Genomic DNA, 23,712 nt, shown 5'->3' on the forward strand with positions numbered 1-23,712 from the left:
CAGGGCAGGCTGGGCCCTTCGGGTTCAGCGAAGGGCATTGTGGGTAAGCACCATGCAGAGCTGAGGGGCTTCTGGGAGAAGGGGTCATCTTTCTCCGTGATCTTGGCTGTCAGCCTCCCTGTGCGGCCCACCTGTGGAATGGGCTCTGTACTCAGAATTCTGCAGTCAGGCTTAAGGCCTTGCTTGAATTGCTGGCCTCATAGTGGTGACTTCGCACATTGCGTTGTTTCTGTTTAGAGGCGTGTTGCCAGGGCTCTCTAAGACAAGCGCTGGTCAGAGGTGAGCTCACGGAGGCCTCCTGCCCCTTGCTTTCAGGTGCTGGTTGAGACAGAAGTCTTTATTCCATCAGCCACTTGGGACAGCTGGAGTCCCAGGGGAGACGCAGCGCTCTGCCTGCTCTCTGGCTGCGGTCACTGGCCAGAGCTCTGGGCTCTCCCGGGCCCAGAACACAGCTCTGCCTGCACTTACTCTGGGGACTCGGAGCCTAAGCTAGAAAGGGGTGAGGGTGGCCATTGGAGAACCCACTTTCACTGTCAATCTTGAGGTCAAAGAAAACCAGGGGCCTGTCTTCTGCTTGGGGGTCGGCGAGGCTCTTGTCCAGGACCCTGAGGGAGCTGGGGCCCTCCAGCTGGAGGTCACTGGACTCGCTGCTGCTGTCATCCAGCTCTCGGGAGGACTGCAACACAGAAAAACCAACAGGTCAGGGGGCCAGAGGGCGAGGGCGCGTGTTGGCAATGCGAGCATGTGCCCGTGTGTATGTGTGTGTGTGTGTGTGTGTGTGCATGGTGTGAGTGTGGGGACACGAGCAAGCTGGCATGGTTGGGGCTTCTGCATGCCCATGAGGAACAGCAGGGTATTGGGAAGGGGAAGGTGTATGCCTAAGTGAGTGTGTGTGCATGAGGACGTGTGCACAGGAATGGACGTGTGTGTGTGTGCACGTGTAAGGGCCACATGTGAACCATGTAGTAGTGAGTAGGAGGAGAGGCTGAGATCACACAGGCGAGTGCGTGTGTGTGAAAGTACAAGAATGGGAATGAATGCAAATGTCCAATGTGTGTGCGTGCATCGGGTGTGAATTTGTGAACTGGTGTCGACCAGTGTGGGGGACTGTGAGCATATGTGACTGATGTGCACATGCGTGCATGGTGCTGGGCATGGAAGCTCGGGGAAAGGGCCATTGCTGTGGTGGGCGCGGCTGGAGGGGTCTACTGCTCCCTTCTCTCTGAACAGACTCAGAAGAAACACCATGAACTTGGGACGGGAGGAAGGAGGCTCATCTCAAACTCCAGAAGTTTCTCTGAAGGGGCCAGGAGCCTGGCTCTTCTTGTCCCCATGGCCAGCCTGGGCCCCAGTGTGCTACACAAAGGGGGAGGGGACGCCACGTCTAGGTGGACACTCAGAGCCCGGAAGCGAGAGCCGCGGAGAGAGAAGTCTCAGGGCCTGGAGTCCCTTTGACATTTAGCATCCGGGAGCCAGCTGTGCAGGGAAGCCGCAGGCCCGGGGCTCCTCTAGCCTGGGCACCCAAGGCCCAGCTCTCTCCAGCACCCAGGCAAAAGCAGTTCAAAAGGCCTCAGGGGTGGGGGAAGGGCTCCGACTCTGTGAGGCTCCCAAGGGGCTATGGCCGGAGGGTAGTAGAGCCCCTCCCTAAAGTGAATCACTCCTCATCTGCCAGCGGCCACGCCCATTTGTCTTTGGTGGCCTGCTCAGAACTTCGTGGGGCTGCCACCTGGGATGTTAGCCAGAGACCAGGAGGAAACGACATGGCTGAAGCCACAGGGCCACGTGTCCCAGGGCTGGGGGTACTGCTGGGACAGAGTCCAGAGCAGACCTCGGGTCCTTCCTACTTCTGGACTGCCTCCAGCAGGGTGATGATGCTGGCCTCCCCTGGGGCTCTCTGAAGCCTCCAAGAACGAACGCTGGCTTCTGGCTAATGTCCCTGGCTCGGGAGAGAATAAGCATGGATTTAGGCCCTCTTACTCTCCAGGTGAAACATCTGAACAAAACTTCAGCCAAGAGTGAAGTCGTTACTAAGCACAGACACAATGTGCTGGATTTTCCTAGGAGTGGCTGATTCTTTTTGTTTTTCATAGCCCTACTCCAGGCTCACCAACTTCCTCCCAGTCGCTGATAGAAAGACATTCCCTGTGAATCCATCCAGAGCTGGTCTTGCTTACAGAAGCCTCGGAGTGTGGGGATTCCATACATCAGGCCCTAATTAAAGTCTTTGTCAAAGGCCTGGCATATCCGTACCCTTGATTTGGGCAAGTCAAAGGTTTATTTCGCATGCCTTGCTCGGAGTCTTTTGTCTCCAGTCCCAGCTCCCTTTCCTCCCTGTAAGGAGCCCTCTACAGGTGTCTTCCTCGAAGTTGCTGGTTGGTGGACCAGAGACGCCACTTTCCTCCTCCGAGGGAAAAATCCAGGTGTTTTTTTTCTCTTCAGCCTTCCAGACCTTGCTCTTGCGCTTGGGCTCTTGGAAAGAGCTGGACGCCTCTTGCTGTGTTCTCCCTGGAGCTGAAGAGCTGTCCCTTTTCCCGAGTCCTCTCTGCTAGCCACTGACATGGCACGCCGAGCTTTCTCTTCTTCCTTTCTCTTTTTGCTCCCAACATAACTGCAAAAGTCCGTGCAGTGGCCCTGAGTGCCTCCACCTGTCTCCTTCCTTCTGGAATGTCTTCTCAGGCCTTAGAACCATAGTCACCTCTTCGGATATTCTCTTCCATGATTTGAGCTCCCTACCAGAGTCATTTATGACAGCCATCAGAATCTCATTTTTAGGGCCTCCCGTTGTCCTGGGGTCATTTTTTCTTTTATAGTGGTACAATGTCTTTTGTCCGGCTCCCTTAATGAAAGGACACCCCCAGTTCTGCTGAGCTGATCAATGGTGGGAAGGCTGGAACTTCCAGCCCTTCCTCTTCCTCCTTTCAGCTTCCTCCTCACCCTTGGGGACTCCTGTCAAGTGCAGGGGATGATCTCGCCAGGCCTTCCACTGAACTCCAGCCAGCCCATCCACTCATGTCCCTCTCTCTGTCTTAAATCCCAGCAACATGGCCAGGAAGTACCGGCGCGCTTACCAAAGACTTTTCTAAAGACCGAGGTTTCACAGAAGGGCAATCAGCACGAGAGGTTCTGGTGCAGGCTGTCCTCCCACCCTGCCCCGCTCACGAGAGGCGCGCCACTGCCGGGCTTCCGTCCACAATCAGGGTAACTGAGTGTGCGGGTGGGGAGCGTAGAGGGATAATAGCAGAGACCTGGACCCAAGCCAGGAAAAGGCCTTTTGTTGGAAAAGGCCTGAGATTTGCTGGGAAGGGAAAAGGAACGGCAGAACGGGAAACATGAGTGGGGAAGATGAGAGCCCGTGTACACGGCCTGGAAAGCGAGAAGTGGGAATCTCCAAGGAACAAGGGAGTGGGCATGATGGGAGCCGAAGAAAAGGGGAAGAGGACTTGAGGACGTGCTGCTGGGAGTTGGGAGTCAAATCCCCTTTAATATTCTTTGAAAGAGGCAATGCTAGGCTTTATTTCTTTATTATACTTGGTTAATGGACTATGTTTCTTTGACTGCAGAACTGTGCTCCACGGAGCCACGGGGAGCCCACGAGGTTTCCAGAATACACATGTAACTAGGAGACACATGCAGTCTGGCTCGTGAGCTACAGTTCACTTGCCTCCAACACAGATCCACTCAGCAGGGCAACTGCATTCTGAATCCACACAGCGGGTCTACCGGCCGCCCCAAGCAATACCCATAGGAAGCAGCTGGGTTGACATTTTCATCACCTTCCACAAGTCTAGGAGATTTCTCTGGGAAGATCCAGGGTCCCCACCTCCCCTGCTGGATCATAGCCCATGTCCGTACAGGTCAGCTCCATTCGAGGCTGATACATACACCAATCACAGACATGCGACTGAATCCCCCGATCCAGTGGTTCTCTCCTTTTTGGCTGTGCAATAGCGGCTTCAAAAACTCCAGATGCCGGGCTTGCACCCCAGACCAATTCAATTACAATCTCTGGGGGTGGGACCCAGGAACCTGTCATTGGTAACAACCCCCACCCCATTCCCAAGATTTCAGTGTGCAGCCAGGGTTGAGAACTACTGTCCTACCGATTCACTCCATGCTTGGTCAGCAGCCACTCAGACAGGAGCCAGACTCTCTTGATATTTAGCACCCGGTCACCTGAAGTTGTCTAGACAGTGCCCACCATTCATTCTTATCAAGAGTCCCCAAGTTCCTGAGGAACCTTTTCAGCTAACCCAAGCTTCAGTGACAGCTGGGATTAGCTTGGCAAGAAACAGGCATTGCTCTTTTATGCAGACACAAAACTCCAGCTCTTGCAAAGTCTGGAAGCCCCGAAATCCCTCCCATGTATCTGTGAACTGGGCCACCCTATGGCCCCTGCTGCACTCTGCCCACTGCTCCAGCCCCTCTGCAGGCTGCTGCCCCTCGGGGACCATGGCTACCATCTTCTCAGACAAGCACCTGTTTCTTTTCCTGATACCCTCACTCACCAGCGTCACAGCCCGTCCCATGGATCGGCCGGCTGTCCCCCACAGGCCTCCCTCCTACTGCTGGCCACTACTGCCACTTTGGCCACGGACCACCCCCTCCTGCTTCCACTTGGTCCTGCTCCTGCAGGACACAGGGGCCAGTCACCTGTCATAAGAGTAGGTGAGGGCATTCTATTTTTTCCTGCCTCAGACCCTAACACGGGGCTCATGGCAGAGGAACGGCTGACCCACTGTCAGGCCCGGCCCCTCCACCACCTCTTCCAGCTCACAGATGTCTCTTCCTGCGCAAGCAGTCTCTCCCCAAGCCTCACCCTCCTGGCAAGGCCTGTACCAGAGCCCTCAGGAGTGTCTCACTAGATTCCAGCAACTGACACGTTGCAGCCTGGGGTGGGGGTCCCTACGTACCTGGTACACTTGGAAAATGTGCCCTTTTCGTAGGCCAACTTCACACATGGCAGGTGGGACGAAAGCCAGAGGGGGAGTTCAAGGGTACACAGGAGCCTGGAACACCTTGCGAAGGATGCCCTGCTCCCCAGGCAAGGCGCTGCGGGCACCCTAAGAGCACCAGGGCTCTGGAAGGGGGCACGGGCAGTGGGTGAGAAGCGCACGAAGGGGCCCTCATTGGTTTTCTTTTTAAAGGTACGTTTTTTAAAGTTTGGGATTCGTAATGGTTAATTTAAAAAATGTGCTGTCTAGGGACACCTGGGTGGCACAGTCAGTTAAGCGTCTGCCTTCGGCTCAGGTCATGATCCCAGGGTCCTGGGATCGAGTCCCACATCCGGCTCCTTGCTCGGCGGGAAGCCTGCTTCTCCCTCTGCCTCTGCTGCTCCCCCTGCTTGTGCTCGCTCTCTCTCTGACAAATAAATAAAATCTTAAAAAATAAAACAAAACCGGAAAAACCGTGCTGTCTGAAGAATACCAACACAAAAGCAGTGGTCCTCCGGCTCTCCCCCACTCCAGAGCTGGTCTCCTGCTTCTAATTGTTTTAACTCTTCACGACCTAAAATGAGCTTCTCCCTCCTTCCGTGAATAACCTCAGACATCACCTAGCACCTCCCTGCTGACAGCTGAGGCTTAGACTGACAACCGCCTCCCAAGACTGCTGGTTTTGATGCCTGCACCCGATTCGTGTGAAGTCTGGTGAGACCACCGGCGTTGCCATCCTTTCTCACAGTTTCCTTCCCAGGCTTCCACCTCCACCCTGGGTCAGTTCTGTTTTACGAGGTTTCTGGAATGGAAAGAAGTGCCCAGGGTTCAGAGGAATGTAGACTGTAGAAAGGCTAAGACTGAGAATCTGACCAGCACTGAGGACCGATCGAGAGGGGCCTCTGCGCACACAGCCGGGCAGATGGTGTGACGACTGAGAGGAGATGCAGAAAGACGAGTCAGAGGGATCTAGGGGCATCCAAGCGCAGACCCTGGAGGTCCACAGGCGATCGACCCTGGTCTGGCAGCGGGAGTGAGCGCCGCACATCCCCAGCCTGTAGACACCAACTGAAGCCACGGGCACGGCTGAGACCACAGGGAAGGACACACTAGGAAGAGAAGAGGGGCCGTAGCTGGAAGAACGATGTGGAAAAGCACAGGCCTGAGAGGAAGGAAGATGAGGAGCAGTAGCCGGAGCTATGGGAACTGGGGCCGGGAGGACAGGGGCCCTCGAAGTACCTGAGAGCTCGAGGGACAGGACGCTATGGTCAGAGTCCCTGTGAGTCAGTTCTCGGCATGGTGAGGTGCAGGGGTTGGCCATGGGGCTGGTGGCTGTAATGGAATGGGGTAAAGACCCCGGAGAGGCCAGGGTGCTGGGTGTTGAAGTCACCCAGAAAGACGGCTGGCCCTGGCTCAGGAGAGGCCCCCTGGGGGGCAAGGGCTAGAGCCTTCCCTATGTGAGGGGAGGCAGGAGGAGGCATGAAATCATCTGGGGAAAGTGGGGTTCCCCTCAAGACCTGGAACCTCAAGGCACAGAGGACCTTACCAGATGGGGGGACCGACACAGTCCAGGAGGCACAGAAGGCCTTGACCCACCTCCCATGCTAACAGTCGCAGGGTGTGGGAGAAGAGGGGATGTGGTAACCCCAGCTGAGAACCCAGTTTCAGTGCAGGGAGGACACGAAGCTGCCTGCAAGAGAAGAGCTAAGTCCAGCAGGGACTGTGATGGTCATGGAAGAAGGGTTTGCAAGGGCAATCTTTCAACAAATATTTATTGAGCAGCCGTATCTGCCAGCTCCTGGGATCGGTACCGTCCCTGCCCTCGCGGGCTAAGGTCCTGGCAGAGGCCCAGTGGAAAGCCTTGGGGTGGTGGGATGGGGCAGTGGGAGGTGCAAAGGGCAACAGATGCTTCCTAATGTTGGGCAAAGAGGCCCGGGAATGTGAGGAGCAGTGGCCTGAATCTGTCGTGCCCTGTCCAGGGAAGAGGGCTGACTTCTCCCTGCTGAGTCCATGCAGCCATGCCTTCCTGGGTCTGTTCCCTGACTACACCGCACCGAATGTCCACAGTGTGCGGGGCCTCGGGTGCCTGGGCCAGGCTAGGTCAGGCAGCGCGGTGGAGCGGGGGCCGAGTGAGTGGCCACACGGTTCCAGGAGGATGGTGGCCAGCGGCTGTAGAGGAGGGAGGTGCTTGAGGCTCTCAAAGTCCTGTCTGAGGGGGGCCGGGCTGGTGTGGGAGCCTCTCTGGAGGGCAAGGGAGTAGGGACGCAACTGGAGAGACCTCCAGTGGGACCCGGACTAGGGGGTTCTCCACAGGGGCTGTGTCAGAATCCCTGGGGGAGAGTCCTGCCCTAAGAGTCTGGAGTGCTCTGCCCCCCCCATCCCCCCTGCTGAGAGAGGTGTCAAGCTGGGCAGCCGCAGAGGAGAGAGGAAGGGCAAAAAAGTTGTTGAGCCACTGGGTTACGTTGGGGGAGCCCCGGAGGGAGTAGCTGAAGGAGCGTGCTGCTCCTCGAGCCCGGCGGCGGCGGCGTTGGCCCATGGCCCTCTGGAGGGGGCAGGGACCCTCCTGGGCACCGGCAGGATGACTGCGAGACCCTCTGGTGGCAGGGGTGGTGGCCTGGACCACAGGGGGAGGGTAAGTCCACAAGGGTTTACAACACACTCTGAGGGGCAAGCGGAAGACACGATGAAGTCGGGGGGTTCTTTGTGCTCTACGTGGCGGGAAGCTGGTCCCGAGGCGGGGGCGGCTGGCAGCATCCTCCTGGTAACTGGCTGGCTGGCTGGGAGACGCGGCCTCAGGGACTGCAGCTTGCTCGGCGGGACGGTGGGAAGACCAAGCCGGGAGGCGGCCTGCGCCATGGAACAGACGGAAGGCCCGGTAGAGGCGGTACGCTCCTTGTGCTCTTGGCAGGGGGTGGGCTGGCGAGGAGTGTGGTGCAGCGGTCTCCGAGGGCTCCATGCACTTTCCAATACAGAACCTCAGACTGAGGGCTGGAAGGGACCTCAGGGGCCACCCAGTCCAACCTTTCACTCTGTTCAGATCCCCTTGGCCCCAGCCTCCATTAACCAACCTCCAGGGACAGAAGGGTCGCAACCCACAAAGGTACTTGTTCCATTGGGGGATGGCTTTAACGTTTTTTCTTATGGAGTGAACACTCGCCTGTCTGGGCCCCGTACGGTGCTGCCCATGCCCTCACGGCCCTGCACTGACCCTCACTGGCTGCGGGTAACTGGGGTGTGGGTTCTTGTCCACCCTCCTCATCGAGGACTTAGAGGTTAGAGAACACGTAAGGAAGCCCCAGACAGAGGCATTAGCTAGTCCAGAAACGAGACAGGGCTCTGGAAGGAAGCATTCTAGCAGCATTTCAGAGGAGTACATATGGTTACTGAAGGCTCCTGCCCTGGTACGGAGGGAGGGCTGGTGTGGTCCAGGCCCGCAGCTGGCATTTGGAGACTGTCCTCAGGACAGCTCAGAACTCACTGCCTCGCTGGCAAACTCCCCAGGCGCAGGGCAAGTCTGAGAGTCACCTGCTGTGGCTGTGTCCCCTGGGACCTGGAATGGGGGGAGGCAGGAGTCCAGGGCCGAACTTCTGGACCACTCACCGAGTTTTCAGCATCTGAGTCTTCCGAGCTGCTGATCACCACGACGCGTTCCTCTGAAACGGGGAAGAGGGGATAGCATTAGGCCCTGCCGGGAGGCCCAATGGCTGGGGCCCAGGTGTGCTCCGTGGGAATCCCTGTGGGCCAGTGGATGGGGTGGGCCATGTGTGCCCTGCGAGGTGGAGGGCGTGGGTAGGGAGGGGTTGGGAGCATCCACCGAGTGTGCTGCTACGCATCTATTTATTCAAAGGGCTTTCTGTCACGCCCACTGTGCCCTGCGCGTGAATACTTCATTCAGCTCTTGGCCCTGAATTCGGAATCTGCTCCCTGTACAGGCAGCCTGGCAAACAGCCCCTGGTTCGGAACCTTCTGCAATCCTAAAGAAGCACATTGGTTTGTTCCAGTCCTCAGCCTCATGAACTGAGGTGTTCGAATTAAAAGATACTTTATTTGGTTAATCAAAATCTTTTGATTACCAATAGCATTGTGAGCAAGGAATGTCGGTCAGGGCTCAGTGTGCAAGCAGGATCAGGGCTCAGTCTGGGACCTAGAATGAAAACAAAGGGGGCCTCTGGGTGAAGCAGATCTCGGAAGAACTGTCTTGACCATTCCAGAATTCTATTAGTTGACCTCAACTCATGCCCAAGGACTCCCTGTCTGGCAGTGTCCATAAGAGATATCTAGGACAAATGAGGTACTCAACACAGCTGACCTCTGCAGACAAATTTGGGAAGTGGTAGGTGTGGACTTTCCCCAAGGTTTCTCTGGGCACATGCTAGGTACCCACCAACACACACCTGGGGAGACCCGCCTGTGCAAGGGTGCAGTGCTGGGCACTGTACGGGTGTGTTGGGGAAGGAGCTATGGAACCGTGGGCCTTAGCCTCTCATGCTCCTCACACTGGAATCCCAGCAAACCACCTGGTAAGCTATCCATTCGCACTCCCCGGGCAAACCGTGCGCTTTCCCTGCCCCATCTGGTGGCAGCTGAGAGCATGACACAAGGGGATGCTGTTGGCTTTGGGCTCCCTGGGAGGGGTGAGGGTGCAGAGGAAAGGTCCCGTCCAGCCCCTGGAAGACAGCACGCAGGCCTCAGCCTCTGCTGCCCACCCACCTCCCTACCTGCCTCCCCAGGGTCGCCGGCCGCATGGTTGCTGTTGGGCAGAAAGACCTCGCTTCCCACGATGGGGCTTTCAGGGCTGGAGGGCCCATCCAGGTGGGGTGGTGAGACTGCCTTGGAGGTGCTGGGCCTGGGTTGCTCGGGGGAGCTCCGGGCCAACCGTATCTCCCTCTCCTCCTCAGACTCCATCTTGATGGCCTTCCTGGAGCACTCAGTCTGGCAGGACTTCCTCTTCTGGGGTGTGACAGTGTTGCAGACCTCCTATGCAGTGGGGAGTCACAGGGCCGGGTTAGCAGCCTTCAGGGGTGCTGGGGGGGTGGGGAGAGACACGGACCTGGATGGCAGGGGCCTGTGGCCCTCCCCCTTTGCTCTCCTCCCATGCAGATCGTGTCTCTCTCCACATAGGACGCTCCCTGGGCCACCACGCACACTGGCTGTCTGCTGACCACCGGCTCTGCTGGCCTTGGCCTGCCCTGGAGTGGCTCGTGCTTACAGGGGAGCTTCCTGGGGCGCAGCCAGGAGCAAGGGAGAGAACAGAGTAGGAGCTGATTAAGGCCTGGATTCTCACCCCAAGCCTACCCTTCCTGCCTCGTGGGAACTGGGCCTCCAGGGATGGAGGTGGGGGGTGGAGAGAACCTTACCTCTCCGCAGGAGGCGTCTTTGATGGAGTAGGCGTGTACCGGCACCGGGTGTACCCCGGGCACCGGCTGCACCAAAGTCACAGTCTGGGTCTCAGCCAGCCCTGGGGCCTGGGCCTGAGTCCTTTGCATCTCCTCTGGCTGTGAAGTCCAGAAACAAGAGAGACGGAAATGAGCATGTGGCGAGCCCGGGGCTGAGAACCCAGGGCCCACTGGGGACCAGGAGTCCTCCTCACACCCTCCTTGCCTTCACCTCCTCCTGACCCTAGGGTGCTGGCATCCAGGGCACTTCAATTCCTGGGCATCCTAACGGAGCCGGAATCCGGGATCAGACGGACCACCAATGCCTTCAGGCTTGCTCAACAACTAGCTCCTGGAACAGTGCTCACTCCCGACGGAAGCCACTCCCACTGCTCTACAGGTGCCTCGTTAGAAGTGAGGAGACCCTTCCAGGGAACTTCCCCGTGACCTTCACTCTGCCCCTGGGCCTCACCTCCACCTGGGTCAGAACAGCAACTCCACACCTTGGACACATCCCTCACAACTCCCCAGGCCTCACACCCCCTCTGTAAACTGGGAATAGCAGTAATGCCCGTCCCACGGGTGCATGTGGGTAAGTATGCTGAGCCTGGAAGAGCAGCGGGTACTTAGGAAGCACCACTGACGACGCTGGTGTTAAAGACCGCTTGCTGACCACGCAGCGCCCGGCACGGTGCGAAGTGCTTCCCGCACCCATCCCGAAAGGAGGTACATGGGGCAGTTCCTCAAAAGGTTAAACATAGAATTTCCATATGACCCAACCATGCGGCTCCTAGGCAGAGGCCCAAAGGACTGAAAACAGATGTTCAAAGGGAAACCTGCACGCGAATATTCACGGCAGCCAAAAGGTGGAAACAACCCAAATGTCTATCATTTTTTTTGGGGGGGGGGTAAGATTTTATTTAGTTATTTGACAGAGAGACACAGAGAGAGAGTGGCAGGCAGAGGGAGAGGGAGAAGCAGGCTCCCCGCTGAGCAAGGAGCCCGATGTGGGGCTTGATCCCAGGACGCTGAGATCATGACCTGAGCTGAAGGCAGGTGCCTAACCGACTGAGCCACCCAGGCGCCCCCCAAATGTCTATCAACCACTGAGTGCATAAACAAAATGTGGGACAGCCACTCAGTGGTGCATTATTTGGCCATAAAAAGGAACGAAGTTTTGTCTGCGGAACTTGTAAGAACCGTGCATGCTACGTGAAATGAAAAGAAGCCAGCCACAAAAGAATACACATTGTATGGCTCCATTTATATGAACTATCTCTGTGAGGGCTCACTGCATAGGCACAGAGAGCAGACTGGACACCGGGGTGGGGGTGGGGGAGATGGGGAGTGGCCACGTTGTGGGGACAAGGTCTCTTTTCAGGATAATGGGAGTATTTTGGAACTAGGTGTGTGGGGTGGGTGTACAAGATTGTGAGTGTACTAAATGTCACTGAACTGTACCCTCTCAGATGGTTCAAATGGGGAATTTTCCTATATGAATTTTACCACAATAAAAAAACAGTATAAAGAAATAGGGACCATCCTGTGATTATTGCCCATCTACAGAGAAGGGTCAGAGGCGCAAGAGGTGAAGCGACTGATTTTCCAAGGTCCTGGGCCAGGGTTTGAATCTAGTGTTTCTGAAATGCAAGTTCCCTTTTCTTTAGTCACTGTCTCCCCTCCACCCCTCCACCTTTCTCTAGACCACGTCTGCTGGAGACAGTTTGCTGAAAGTAAGCGACAAGTGACGTGGGAAGTGTCCCTCAGAGAGGGGAGGCCCAGACTCTGGGGCTCGGCTCCAGGGACCCTGGCCTGCTGTTCCTGCCTCCAACCCTGTGCGCGCAGCAGAAGACCACGAACAGGGGCCTGCAGTGGTCTGTGCGGGGAAGGAAAGGGAACCGGACACTACTGAAGGGGGCGCTTCCTCAAGCAGAGCTGCACTGGAAAAGCCTGGCACTGGGCTGTGAGACTAGGAGGCCAGGGACATGCTTTCCTCACAGGGACAAGCTCTGTCCCTCCCATGTGGTAGAGGAGGCGTCAGGCCCACGCTAACAGGGGAATCCGGGCTGGGGGCAGGCAGGGGAAGCCCAGCACGACTGGGGCCCCGTGCTGGGACAGGAACCCCCCAGACGGGGCTCTTCTTGGTACCGAGCACTCTGATGTGGGATGTGGGTTTCCACATCATTTACTATCATGGACTGACTTCCTTTTCCCCTCCTTCCCTCCTGGGTTTCTTTTTCTCAACATCTTTACAGAAAGGAAGGAGGGTTGTCTCTCTGGATCAGAGCAGAGTGGATCTGGGGGAAGGGGGGACAACAGATGATCTCCTGGGCCTCCAGGAAAAATATCGCCACTGAGTGCTCTACACCAGTGGTTTTCAAACTATAGTCTGTGACCCATTAGCAGATCATGGAAGCAGTCCAGTGGGTCACCACTGGCATTTTTTAATATTATACAGAATAGTACAGAACAGAAAGCATTAGAGTACGTCCCGTGTAACGAGGGTCATTTATCCTGCAAAACTTCCATTTCGGCTACAGGTATGCATGTGCATATACAAGATACAAAATATATTTCTTTACCGGGGGTAGTGGTCAAAAATTGAAATCACCTTGCACCCATTAGGATGGCTATTATTGAAAGAAGTGTGGGTGAGAATGTAAAGCAATTGGAGCCCACTGTTGGAGGGAGCACAGAATGGCATAGCCAACCGTGGGAAATTGCATAGTGACTCCTCAAAACACTAAAAACAGAATTACCATATGATCCAGCAATTCCACTGCCAGGTAAATTTTATGTTATGTGTATTTTATCACCATGAACCTTTTTTTAAAGTCGAAAGGTCCTTTTGTGTCTGATCTACAAATAGCTGGTGAAAGACCCTCATTCCACGTGGGCTATGAACTCCCCGCAGGTGGGCCTGGGCTCCTCTCTCTGCCTCTGTCCCACCCATGACACCCCCACTCCCAGGTTAACGAAGCAGGGGACACACAGGAGGGTTCTCTGAAGACAAAAAAATCATGATGACTGATTTCCAGTTGTTTTATAACTTTAAAATGTTTTATTTTTTTTTTCATTGAAGTATTTTAACGACATTACAAAAAGAGCTGAGAAGAATACAAGGAAAATGCCTCTAAGCTGGGCCGTCCTAGTCAAGCCTACTGCTGTTCTTCTCATTGCCTCTGCGTGCGCACAGGACTGCAATGAAAGTAAACCAACCACTTCAAGAGGGATCAAGTGTTGGTGCCAGAAAGCCTAGCTTCTGCCTCCTAAGGCAGGGGCACGGGCCCCAGAGTGGCCTTTCTCAGGGCATAGCTGATGGACCTGACTTTGACTTTCCCCTGGGACAGCCTAACCACGCCTGCCTCCCAGCCTTGCTGGAGCTACTCCACTGGTCCCTTGGGCTCACAGTGTGAAACCTATTCCCCTCCCCCAGCTCCACTGGCCTGCCTCCTCCAGCCTGCTACCAAAGCGAAAGCAAGAGGCTTTGCAAAAAAGAGCATTCTTCTGATGCTCCAAGTTCAAACTGCTTAGTAGCGGATAGGATGGTGAGAGGTCATGTAAAGACAAAGACCCGGCAAAATGCTGTTAATTAGCCAGCGACTGGCACCTGGAAGACAGCCGAGCTCCATGGATTGGGGGGGGGGGGCCACTTCGCACAATTATACAGAGGATTTCTATGGGGACATTACTCATCCTAGCATTGTTAATACCAAAACAACTTCAATTGGCAGGGAATTGGCTAAATAAAGCATGCTACATCCCTTCGATAGGCTACTTTGCAGATGCAAAAATGCATCAGGAAGCTCCCTACCTACCGACAGTGCAAAAATTCCAGGTGATTCCAGAATACTTCCGTGGGTGAAAAAGCCTGGGCACAATACTCTGAATATATGGTATTATGCTACCTTTGTACAAAAAAAGAATGGAAAAACCAATTACCTGTAATCATATTTGCTTGTAATGACATTGAGAAATTCTGGAAGGATATGTAAGAAACAAAGATAGGTATATGGGCATAAGAAGTGGAAAGATACGGATGAGACTGAGTGAGACATTATGTATCATTTTCTTTCTTTCTTTTTAAAAATCCAGATAATATATGCACAGGATCGGGGCAGCAAGGTGCCACATGTAGGGTGCTATGTGAAAATACAGACTAGGCACAATGACAGTCTTACGTTGCACAAGAAATCACTGCGACGCTGACTAATGGGAGAGCTCAAGTGAGGAATGGGGTAGGGAGAGATGTTAGGTGAGTGTCCTCCCCATCTCAAAACAGTCATTCTCAACTGAGCTACAAATTTTTGTCTCCTGGGGATCAGAAAAAAATTTTTTAGGTACAATTTATATACAGTGAAACGCAGAAACTGTAAGTGTACAAATCAATGACATTTTAAAAATTGGGAGTAGAGTTGACATACTTATCACTTTCTATGTTTTTACTTCTGACCATGTGATTGTATTACTTCTCTAAAAAACAAAACACAATGTCCTTTTTTACTTGTCAAGCTATACATATGGGGATGCAGTACTCAAAGCAGTTAGGAGTTGGCTTCTAGTCCTACCCCTAGCTTGCCGTGTCATGTGGCTCTGAGTTAAGTCACCCTCTCTTTGGGCCTTAACTTCAGCTTGTGCAAAAGAAGGGGTTAGACTCCATGTTCTCTCCTTGCTCTAAAACTCTCAGAGCCTAAATCCTGCCTCCTCCAGGAAGCCTGTCCAGATTGCCTCTGTCTACAGGAATCTATCTCCTAGAGGCCATGGATGGCAAAGCTAGGAAGGCTCACCACCTGACTGCTACCACCAGAAGACCTGCTTTCCATGGAGGTCTGATCAGTCCGGGGCCCACATCCTTGACAGGCAGGCACCTGCAAACCTGGATGACCACGACGCCTGGTCCAAGAAGGAACTCAGGAAGCTTAGCCCGAAGCGGAGGAACCATGCATGCAAGCACCCAAGAGGGCAAGCCAAAGGGGTGCCACTGCATTTTCACCCTGGCAAGCAATCTAAGTCAGAGCAGTCCAGAGACGGGAGTGGCTGCCTCAAGAATGAGTGAGCTTCCTGTTGGTGGAGGTGTGTGTGTGGACAGCCACAGGTCAAGGGTGCTGCAGAGGGAATGCCATCATTAGATGGGGTATGGACACCTCCCAATCCTGAGAAACTGTGGTTCTTGCATCTATGCTGGTCCTGAAATCACACCAATGAAACCCAAGCTGCTGGGACTGAGGTCTGACTCCTGGCCTCCATTCTCCTCTCCAAGAACCACGTGTGGGGAAAGAGAAGGGGAAGGCCCCTATGGTGATTCCAGGAAAAGGCTCACATCTCTGGGATGGGGTACAGGGTGAGAGAGAGGTCATCTACCACATCTGTCAGGGCCACCAACAGTGACTGCCTTCTTCACCTCCTGACGACTCCTTCCTGAACCCATCAAGGGCTACTCTGGCATTCAGGACCCAGAACCAGCCAGTTTGTCAGCTCTTCCTTTACTCCCTCCCACCGAAAGCTCCAGTCCTGCCACTCGCTATCCCTCTCAGGCCCTCTCCCTCCTCTGCCTGCAGACATGGCGACAAGACTCAGTTTCCCTCCCGCCACAGGGGAACTCTGAACCCCCCTGACCTGCCGGACCCTACCACTTCCCCTTCACACCTCAACCCATCTCACCAGGTCAATGTCAAGAGAGTCCCTGGGAGTGCTGGCAGCTTCTGGGCCGGCTCGCCTGGGCACAGCTGCATCTGAAGAACACAGAAAAGGTCACAGGCAGGTCAGGGACATGCCTGGAGAGAGGCATCTTGGCCTGGGACAGTGTTGGAAGAAATATCCCCACTGCTTTTCCTGGAGACTCAGGCTTCAGGGCCTCTCACAACACCGGGGTAGCTCCATGGACGGGCCGTCATTTGGAAGGAGAGCTCCCTGATTTCAATAAGCATGAGAACGTAGCCAGAAGGGGGAGGGGAGGCAGCAGAGTGCCAACCCCAGGTGGCCACCAGCAAGGCAAAATGTGAACAATCCTAAGGTTGTCATTGCTCGCCGACTTCTCTGCATACAGTGAGAACTTCATGATACTCTTATGACCCACAGCCTGATGTCTATTACATGTAATCTAAATCTCTCACGCTTCAGAAAAGAGCTCCTTGCCTTGCCACTGCCCAGATATGATACCGAAGACAAGCCGTTTAAACTCTGTGGGGTCATCTCCTGTAAACCGAGTAACATTCACTGCTCCGTGCAGAAGGCACGAGTCCACGTCCACTCTAGGGTTATACTTTTACGAGCCCACGTCCCTCAGCTCCGAGCGCAGGAGTGAGTGAGGGAGCCCCCATCACTGGCTCTTGCCCAGATGCCTTCAGATTCTGCTGAAACCCACCCCTTTCCCGGTAAGGGCATCCTCACACCAGTTTATCTATCTAGAGCTCAGCCTAGAGGTTTTGTCAAAGAGCTTTTAAAGCTTCCTCACCCGGGAGGCCCTTTGGGGCACTCCTCCCCCCAGTGTCTCTTGAAAGCTCCCCCTGACGTCACCAGCTCATACAGAGCTGCTACAACTCCTGCATTGGGACTGCAGAGCGAAGCACCACCTCATTCTCCAGCTATGGGATGTGCTCCCATCTGTGTCCTGGTTGGACTGGACAGCTCTCGAGGTCAGGAACTGGTCTGCTGTCTACTTCCCAAGTGTCCAATACCAGGCAGGGCCCACAAAGGGGGGCAGCTGGTCCAGATGACAGGCCATGCTGGAGGCAAACTATCTCCTCCACTGAGCCAGAGCGTGTTTTGGGTCAACATCCAACCATCTCTGGGGGTTTCCTCAGCCCCCTTCTGCTCTAACCTCACATTCCAGCTGACTTCTCTGTTGCTAGACATGGGGCTTCAGCGAATTTCCTGGAGTGGGTACCCTCAGGGACTAAAATGATACTGGGTCTGGTTCTCTATTTTCTTAACTTCTCCAAGGGTCACAAGATCACAGCTAATCCAAAGGGTCTTATAAATTAGTAAAACCTAACCCCTCTGGGAGGCTGCAGACCCATGTCAGGGCCTCCTCTCCTCCTTACCCTGCACTCTAGAATCTACGATGTGAGCATCTACCATGTTTTTTTTAAAAACCCACAGTTTCCTTTCCTGTCACATGTAAATGATCTTTTTCTGCCCATCCCCCCCAGGGAACAACAGCAAACTGCAAGCCCTTAAACAATAAAGGGGTTGGTCACGATGGTGGCTCGGGCGCTTACCTGCCCCCTGAGTGATGCAGGAGACGAGTTCCTGCAGGCGCACTTGGAATTCGTCGAAGCCGTCGGTGCGCACAGTGGTCTGCAGGTTCTGGGGCTCCTCCTGGCGCAGGCGGCTGAGCGCCTCGCGCAGGAAACCGTGCAGGTCCAGCACCTCCTGGTCAGAGGCGTAGCGCTTCATCCTCTGCACCAGCGAACCGCCCGTGCGGATGCGCTGCAGCACAGCTTCCAGGCGGTCCAGCTGACCCGCTATCTCTTCATAGCTGCGCTGGTATTGCGCGTTCACCCCCTCCAGCAGCTCTTGCTCCTGGGCCAAAACGTGCGCCACCAGCTGGCGCACGCGGGTGTGGATCAGCTCCTCGGTGTCCGCGCGCACGCGGCCAAGCTCGCTGGCGGCCGAGCGCATGCGCGTGTGCGCCGCGCCAAAGACGCGTTCTTGCTCCTCCAGCGCCTGCGCCATGGCGTCCAGCTCTCCCTGGCGCAGCTGGATCTCGGTGCTGATGTCGCACTTGAGCTCGCTGTGGCCGTTATCCAGGAGCGCGCACGAGCAGCACAGCGGCTTGGAGCAGCCTCTGCAGTAGATGCTGCGGACACACAAGGCCAGCCTAGTTTAGGGCTCCCCTGCTCCCCGCCTCCTTTAAACTTTCCTAATTAAACTCCTCTTCAAAAATTACAAAACTTTGAATCCTCGTCTGTTTCTAGGTTCGTGCTCTTCCCAATTCAGTTTGTGGGTTCTTTTTTTTTTTTTTTTTTAAGATTTTGTTTATTTGAGAGAGAGAGAGCATAAGCAGGGGGACCGGCAGAGGAAGAAGCAGGCTCCTCGCTGAGCAGGGAGCCGCATGGGGGGCTCGATCCCAGCACTCTGGGATCATGACCTGAGCCGAAGGCAGGCTTAACCGACGGAGCACCCAGGCACCCCTCAGTTTGTGGTTATGGTGCTAGTCTGCAAGCTACCAATTAAACATTAGAACATAAAAAAGTTACTAAAGTAACAAGAGCGAGCCTCCGTCTGTGAAACAATGCACAGATACACAAAAAGTCATCTCTTCACACCACTTCTGAATTTCCTTTCCCCTCCTCCGAGGCAACCAGATGAGCATCTGGGGTGCATCCTTCCACAGCTCTGTCTGCTCAAACCACCTTACACAAATAGTCAGACTAGCTTGCAGGGTTTTAAGGACTTGATACATTTCATCCCATGTAATGCTGGGTAGAGTTTCTGTGGGGAGAATTATTGTTATCTTCATTTCACAGATGAAGAAACCGAGACATTCAGAGCTTAAATAATTGGCTCAAGTATCTACAACAATTTTGGTGGGTTGATGTTTGTCTTTAAAAACAAAACAAAACATGAATGAGATCATGAGTAATGACTTTGTAACTTCCTCCTCTAATTTAACTTTTGTTCAGGACATTCCTGGAGGTCTAATAAGTATAGATCTAATGTACTCTCTTTAATAGCCCCTTTAAATTCCATATGTACCACAATTGATCCAGTTATTCTCCACTGTTTTCCCATTTGTTTATTTTTTTATTTTTAAATATGTCATTTATTTATTTGAGAGACAGAGTGCGAGACAGAGAGCACGAGCGGGGTGAGGGGCAGAGGGAGAAACAGACTGAGCAGGGAGGCTGATGCAGGGCTCATGAAGCTCAATCCTGGGACTCCAGGACCATGACCTGAGCCCAAGGCAGACACTTAACTGATTGAGCCACACATGCACTCCAGTGATTTCCTATTTGTACATTTGTGGGGTTTTTTGTTTTTGTTGTTTGTTTGTTTTGTTTTGTTTTTGCCAATATGGACAATGCTTTATGTGGCCTAACACATGGATGTTTTTGTTTCTATGAAATAGGTTACAAATAATAGGAATGCTAAATCAAAAAGTGTGTATATTTTTATTTATTTTATTTATTTAATATATTTTAATATATTTTAGCTAGCAGACACTTCCATAGCATTTACTGTGTCAGACACACATTTGAGAAATATCAACCCTTTTAATCCTCCTAATGCTCCTACAGAGTAGGAATTATTATATCCCCATTTTAAGGATGAGGACACTAAACAAGAGATACAATAACTTGTCCAAGGTCACACAGTTAGTAAGTGATAGAGTCCAGAGGTGAACTGGAGTAGGCAGAATAATGTACTGGTTCCCAGAACCTGAGTATGTTACATTGTATGATGGTAAGGACCTAGTACATGTGACTAAGTGAAGGATCCGGGATGGGAAGATTGCCCTGGATTATCTGGGTGAGGTCCTTATAAGCAAAGAGAGGGAGGCAGGCAGGTGTGAGGAGGAAGATGTGATCATGGAAGCAGAGGTCCTGTGATGCTGTCCTGCTGGCTTTGAAGATGGAAGGGGGCCATGAGCCAAGAAATGTAGGGAACCCCTAGAAGCCAGAAAAAGCAAAACAGATTATCCCCAAGAGCCTCCAGAAGGAACTCGGCCCTACTGACACCTGAATTTTATCTCGGTGAGACCCGTTTCTGACTTCTGACCTCCAGAGGTATGTAATGATACATTCGTGGTAATTTGTTACAGCAGCGATAGGAAACTAATAGAAAACCCCAGACGGCCTGGCTCAAGTCTGTGGTCTGAGACACTGCAATGCTGTCTCTTTAAACGGTCCCGGGAAAATACTGTTAGTCACTTTCCCAGAAAGTTTGCTGTGACTTACTCTCATTAGCAGTGATAGCCCACCTGAGGCCAGGAGAAAGGACTTAGCTGGAGCCACTTTGCCTCAGTTAATGAGATCGGTTTGTTCTGGAACGGCCAGTGGAGACCCTGCTGGTCAACCTGACTCCAAAATTGTGGCACCAGGCCCTGGTCCTTGGCTTTGCCGGCTCTCAGCCTCCCCAAATCACCCAAGAAGGCACGGCCTCAGAGCTTGAACCTCTTGATCAAACACAGGACACTTATTCCAGGCCAGCCGAGGTTTCCTGGAGAGCCCAGAGTGTGAGGGAAGCATGTGGGCTGCCACTGGGTCAAGAGCATTCAGCTCCTCCAGCCTGGGGAAATCTGATGTAAGTGACAGAGACCCATCACCACGAGGCAGGGCCGGGGACTGAGGTAAGCGGCAGTTGAAGCAGAGCCAGGCAAATGTGGATCTGACCTCAGCTCTGTGCCCTTGGCAAGTCACTTAACCTCTTTGCACCTTTGTTTCTTATCTGTAAAACAGGGATAATCCCCAACTCATATGGGAGTGTTATCATGCGAGGATCAAATGAGACAAGTCCTACATAAATGTTCTCAACAAAGGCTTCGATGACTGTAATCGACTGTACTATTAATACTCACCAATGATACTATTAACAAGAAATGCTGAGCGATTATGGAAAGAACCAATAACTCTGCAGAGGGCAGCTTGGCAATAGCCATCAAAATCACCGATGCATTTATCCTCTGACCCAGCAATCCCTCTTCTACGTATCTATTCTGTAGCTCTATCTCTACCCTGGCACGATAATATCTGTACAATGCAAAACAGTATGTAAGAGCAAAGAACAGAAACAACCCTAGGCAATGAGTTTTATAAATCAGGATGTGTTCCATACAGTGGAAAGCTATGCAGCTGTAAGAGCTCCAGGAAGCTCTTTATATGGAAAAATCTCCATGGCAAAATGAGGATAGTAATAGGAGAAACAGAAAGATTAAATGAGTTAATATATATATAAGGTTAGAATAGTGACTAGCATACAATGAGTGTTCAATATTTGAATTATTATAATGTATATTTTAAATAAAAAAACTTGGGGTGCCTGGGTGGCTTAGTCGGTTAAGTGTCTGCCTTTGGCTCAGGTCATGATCTCAGGGTCGCAGGATCGAGCCCTGAACTGGGCTCCCTACTCAGCCGGGGAGTCTGCTGCTCCCTCTCTCTGTGCCCCTCCCATTGTTCATGCTCTCTCTCAAATACATAAATAAATAAATAAATAAATAAATAATCTTTTAAAAATAAATAAATAAATAAAATCAACAGGATGCCACCTATTGTGTAAGAATGAAGAAAAGTTAAGAATATATTCACATTTGGTTGTATTTGAATAAAAACATTTTAGAAGGATGCACAAGTTAATGAAAGTGGTATGGATGGGGCAGGGCAGAGGCGGAGTGAGACATTTCACTGTAAGCCTTTTAAATTGCTTCCATGTTTGGGGTGCCTGGCTGGGTCGGTCAGTTGAGCGCGTGACTCTTGATCTCAGGGTTGTGAGTCTGAGCCCCACATCGGGGTAGAGATTACATTAAAATATATTTTTTTAAAATGAAATCTCTTGATTGCTTTCATGTTTGAACCTTGTGAATATATTACCTATTTTTTAAATGAAGCAACAGAATACTAATTAATGTGGGCAACTATACAGCGTGTAGAAATAGGGGGAATTAAATAAAACCTGCTGTCACTTTCCCTGCTTTGGACCCATGGGAAGGGCTGAGTCTGAAGTTAGCCTCCCTTCTTTAGAAAGAGTGTTCCAAGCCTGGGAGGAGTACATGTAGGGTAGCCTGGCTGGCGGGAGAGCAAGACCTTCTGGGTTGACCATAGTCTCTGCTGGGCCCTATTCCTAAGCCCCGTCTGCCCTAAATGGGGTCTCCCTAGGGAGAGTGGCTCCGCCACTGGCTGGAAGCAGCATCTCTGTGAGGTGGTTGGCCGGCATCAGGGGCCCTGGGTCTGAAAGCCCCCAGCCTTCTGATAAGACTGAGGGGCAGACCATAAACTGGAGTGACCCATCAAGGGGCTGCCACCCGGGACCAGGACAGAGTTCCTTGGCCTAGGAGTCCTTCACCCTCACTCGAGGAACACTCACTGAGCCCCAGCTGTGTGTGTGGCCCCTTGTGGGAGGCAAGGCGAGGTGGGCATGTGCCCCCAAGGAGCTCCATGGCCAAAGTCCGAACTTAACACAGACATAGAGAAGAATAGCTCTAAAGCAAAATGACAGTTGTTTGCTCCTGGACTACTCAAAAGAATGAACTAAAATAGCATAGAATTAATAAGAAGTTGCTCCAGAAAGTGGCTGGAATACACCAGAATTAGGAGTAGAACATTGCTTAATTCTATCCCAGCAATCCAAATGAAAAGAAATATGGAAAAAACTTCCACGCTCTCATTCACAAAAAGCAATTTTCAAATGCTTAAAAAAAACCCATAGACAAAATTCTAGCAAAAAATATACATATGGAAAAAAAAGACAAAACTCCACTAAGAGAGAAAGTCTAAAAAACAGAAAAATGTACCAAGGTCCCAGTTGGAGAGGCTAAATATTATGGTTATCAATTCTTCTCAAGTTAATATAAAGGCTTAAGATAATTTTATTTTTTTATTATTTTTTTAAGATTTTACTTATTCACCTGTCAGAGAGAGAGAGTGAGAGAGAGCAAGCGAGCACAAGCAGAGGGAGTGGCAGAGGCAGAGGGAGAAGCAGGCTCACCACTGAGCAAGGAGCCCTGTGTAGGCTCGATCCCAGGACCCTGGGATCATGACCTGAGGCCAAGGCAGATGCTGAACAGACTGAGCCACCCAGGAATCCTGGTTTAAGGCAAGTTTAATCAAATTATAGATAAGATTTTGAAACTTCACCAACTGATTCTAAATTTCACAGGATGGAATAAACAGATCAAATAGTTAAGAAATTTGGGGGAAATCTGTGTCAGGAAGGGAAATTTTCTCTGCCAGATAACACAGGATAGAGCTACCATTTTTAAAAGAGTATGCGTGGGGCGCCTGGGTGGCCCAGTCGCTTAAGCATCCTGCTCTTGGATTCAGCTGAGTTCGTGATCTCAGGGCCGTGAGATGGAGCCCCATGACAGGATCCACACTGGGCCTGCTTAAGATTCTCTCCCTCTCCCTCTGCCCCTCCCCCCAAAGCACATGCTCTCTCTTTCTCGAATACACACACACTCTCTCCCAAATAAATAAATATTAAAAAAAAAAAAAAGAGTATGTGTGGTGCTAGTCTCAGAGGAAAAAGAAAGATCAGCAAAACAGATCATATAGGCCCTGGTATCTATAAGAATGTGACAGTTTATGGCATAAAGAAAGCATCCCACATTAATGGACATTGAACAATTCCATTCAACAACTGGGATGGAGAAAACTGGCTACCAGGGGGCAAAAAGCAAGTTAGAGCTTGCTTCATACATCACACACTCCAACACATTTCTGATGGGTCACAGAGTTAAATATAAACCG

General features: G+C 52.4%; 1 protein-coding gene across 2 annotated transcripts in view; it reads right to left on the reverse strand.

The window, feature by feature from the left end:
* Positions 1-23,712, reverse strand: part of PML (PML nuclear body scaffold) — a 41,036-nt gene that overhangs the window by 3,135 nt on the left and 14,189 nt on the right. Inside the window, exons 3-8 of one of the 2 annotated variants that reach the window (XM_045795230.2) lie at positions 17,527-18,107; positions 15,968-16,038; positions 10,289-10,426; positions 9,650-9,908; positions 8,532-8,584; positions 526-676 (exon numbers count right to left, since the gene is read on the reverse strand). In XM_045795230.2, the coding sequence (XP_045651186.2) occupies positions 526-676; positions 8,532-8,584; positions 9,650-9,908; positions 10,289-10,426; positions 15,968-16,038; positions 17,527-18,107 (1,253 nt within the window). Of the gene's footprint in view, positions 1-525; positions 677-6,686; positions 7,891-8,531; positions 8,585-9,649; positions 9,909-10,288; positions 10,427-15,967; positions 16,039-17,526; positions 18,108-23,712 lie in introns of those variants that run through there. The other variant, XM_045795231.2, reaches the window with a different exon arrangement.

This window comes from Ursus americanus, chromosome 28 (genome assembly GCF_024610735.1).
Source record: "Ursus americanus isolate L20-20 chromosome 28, mUrsAme1.1.p, whole genome shotgun sequence".
NCBI classification, from domain to species: Eukaryota; Metazoa; Chordata; class Mammalia; order Carnivora; family Ursidae; genus Ursus; species Ursus americanus.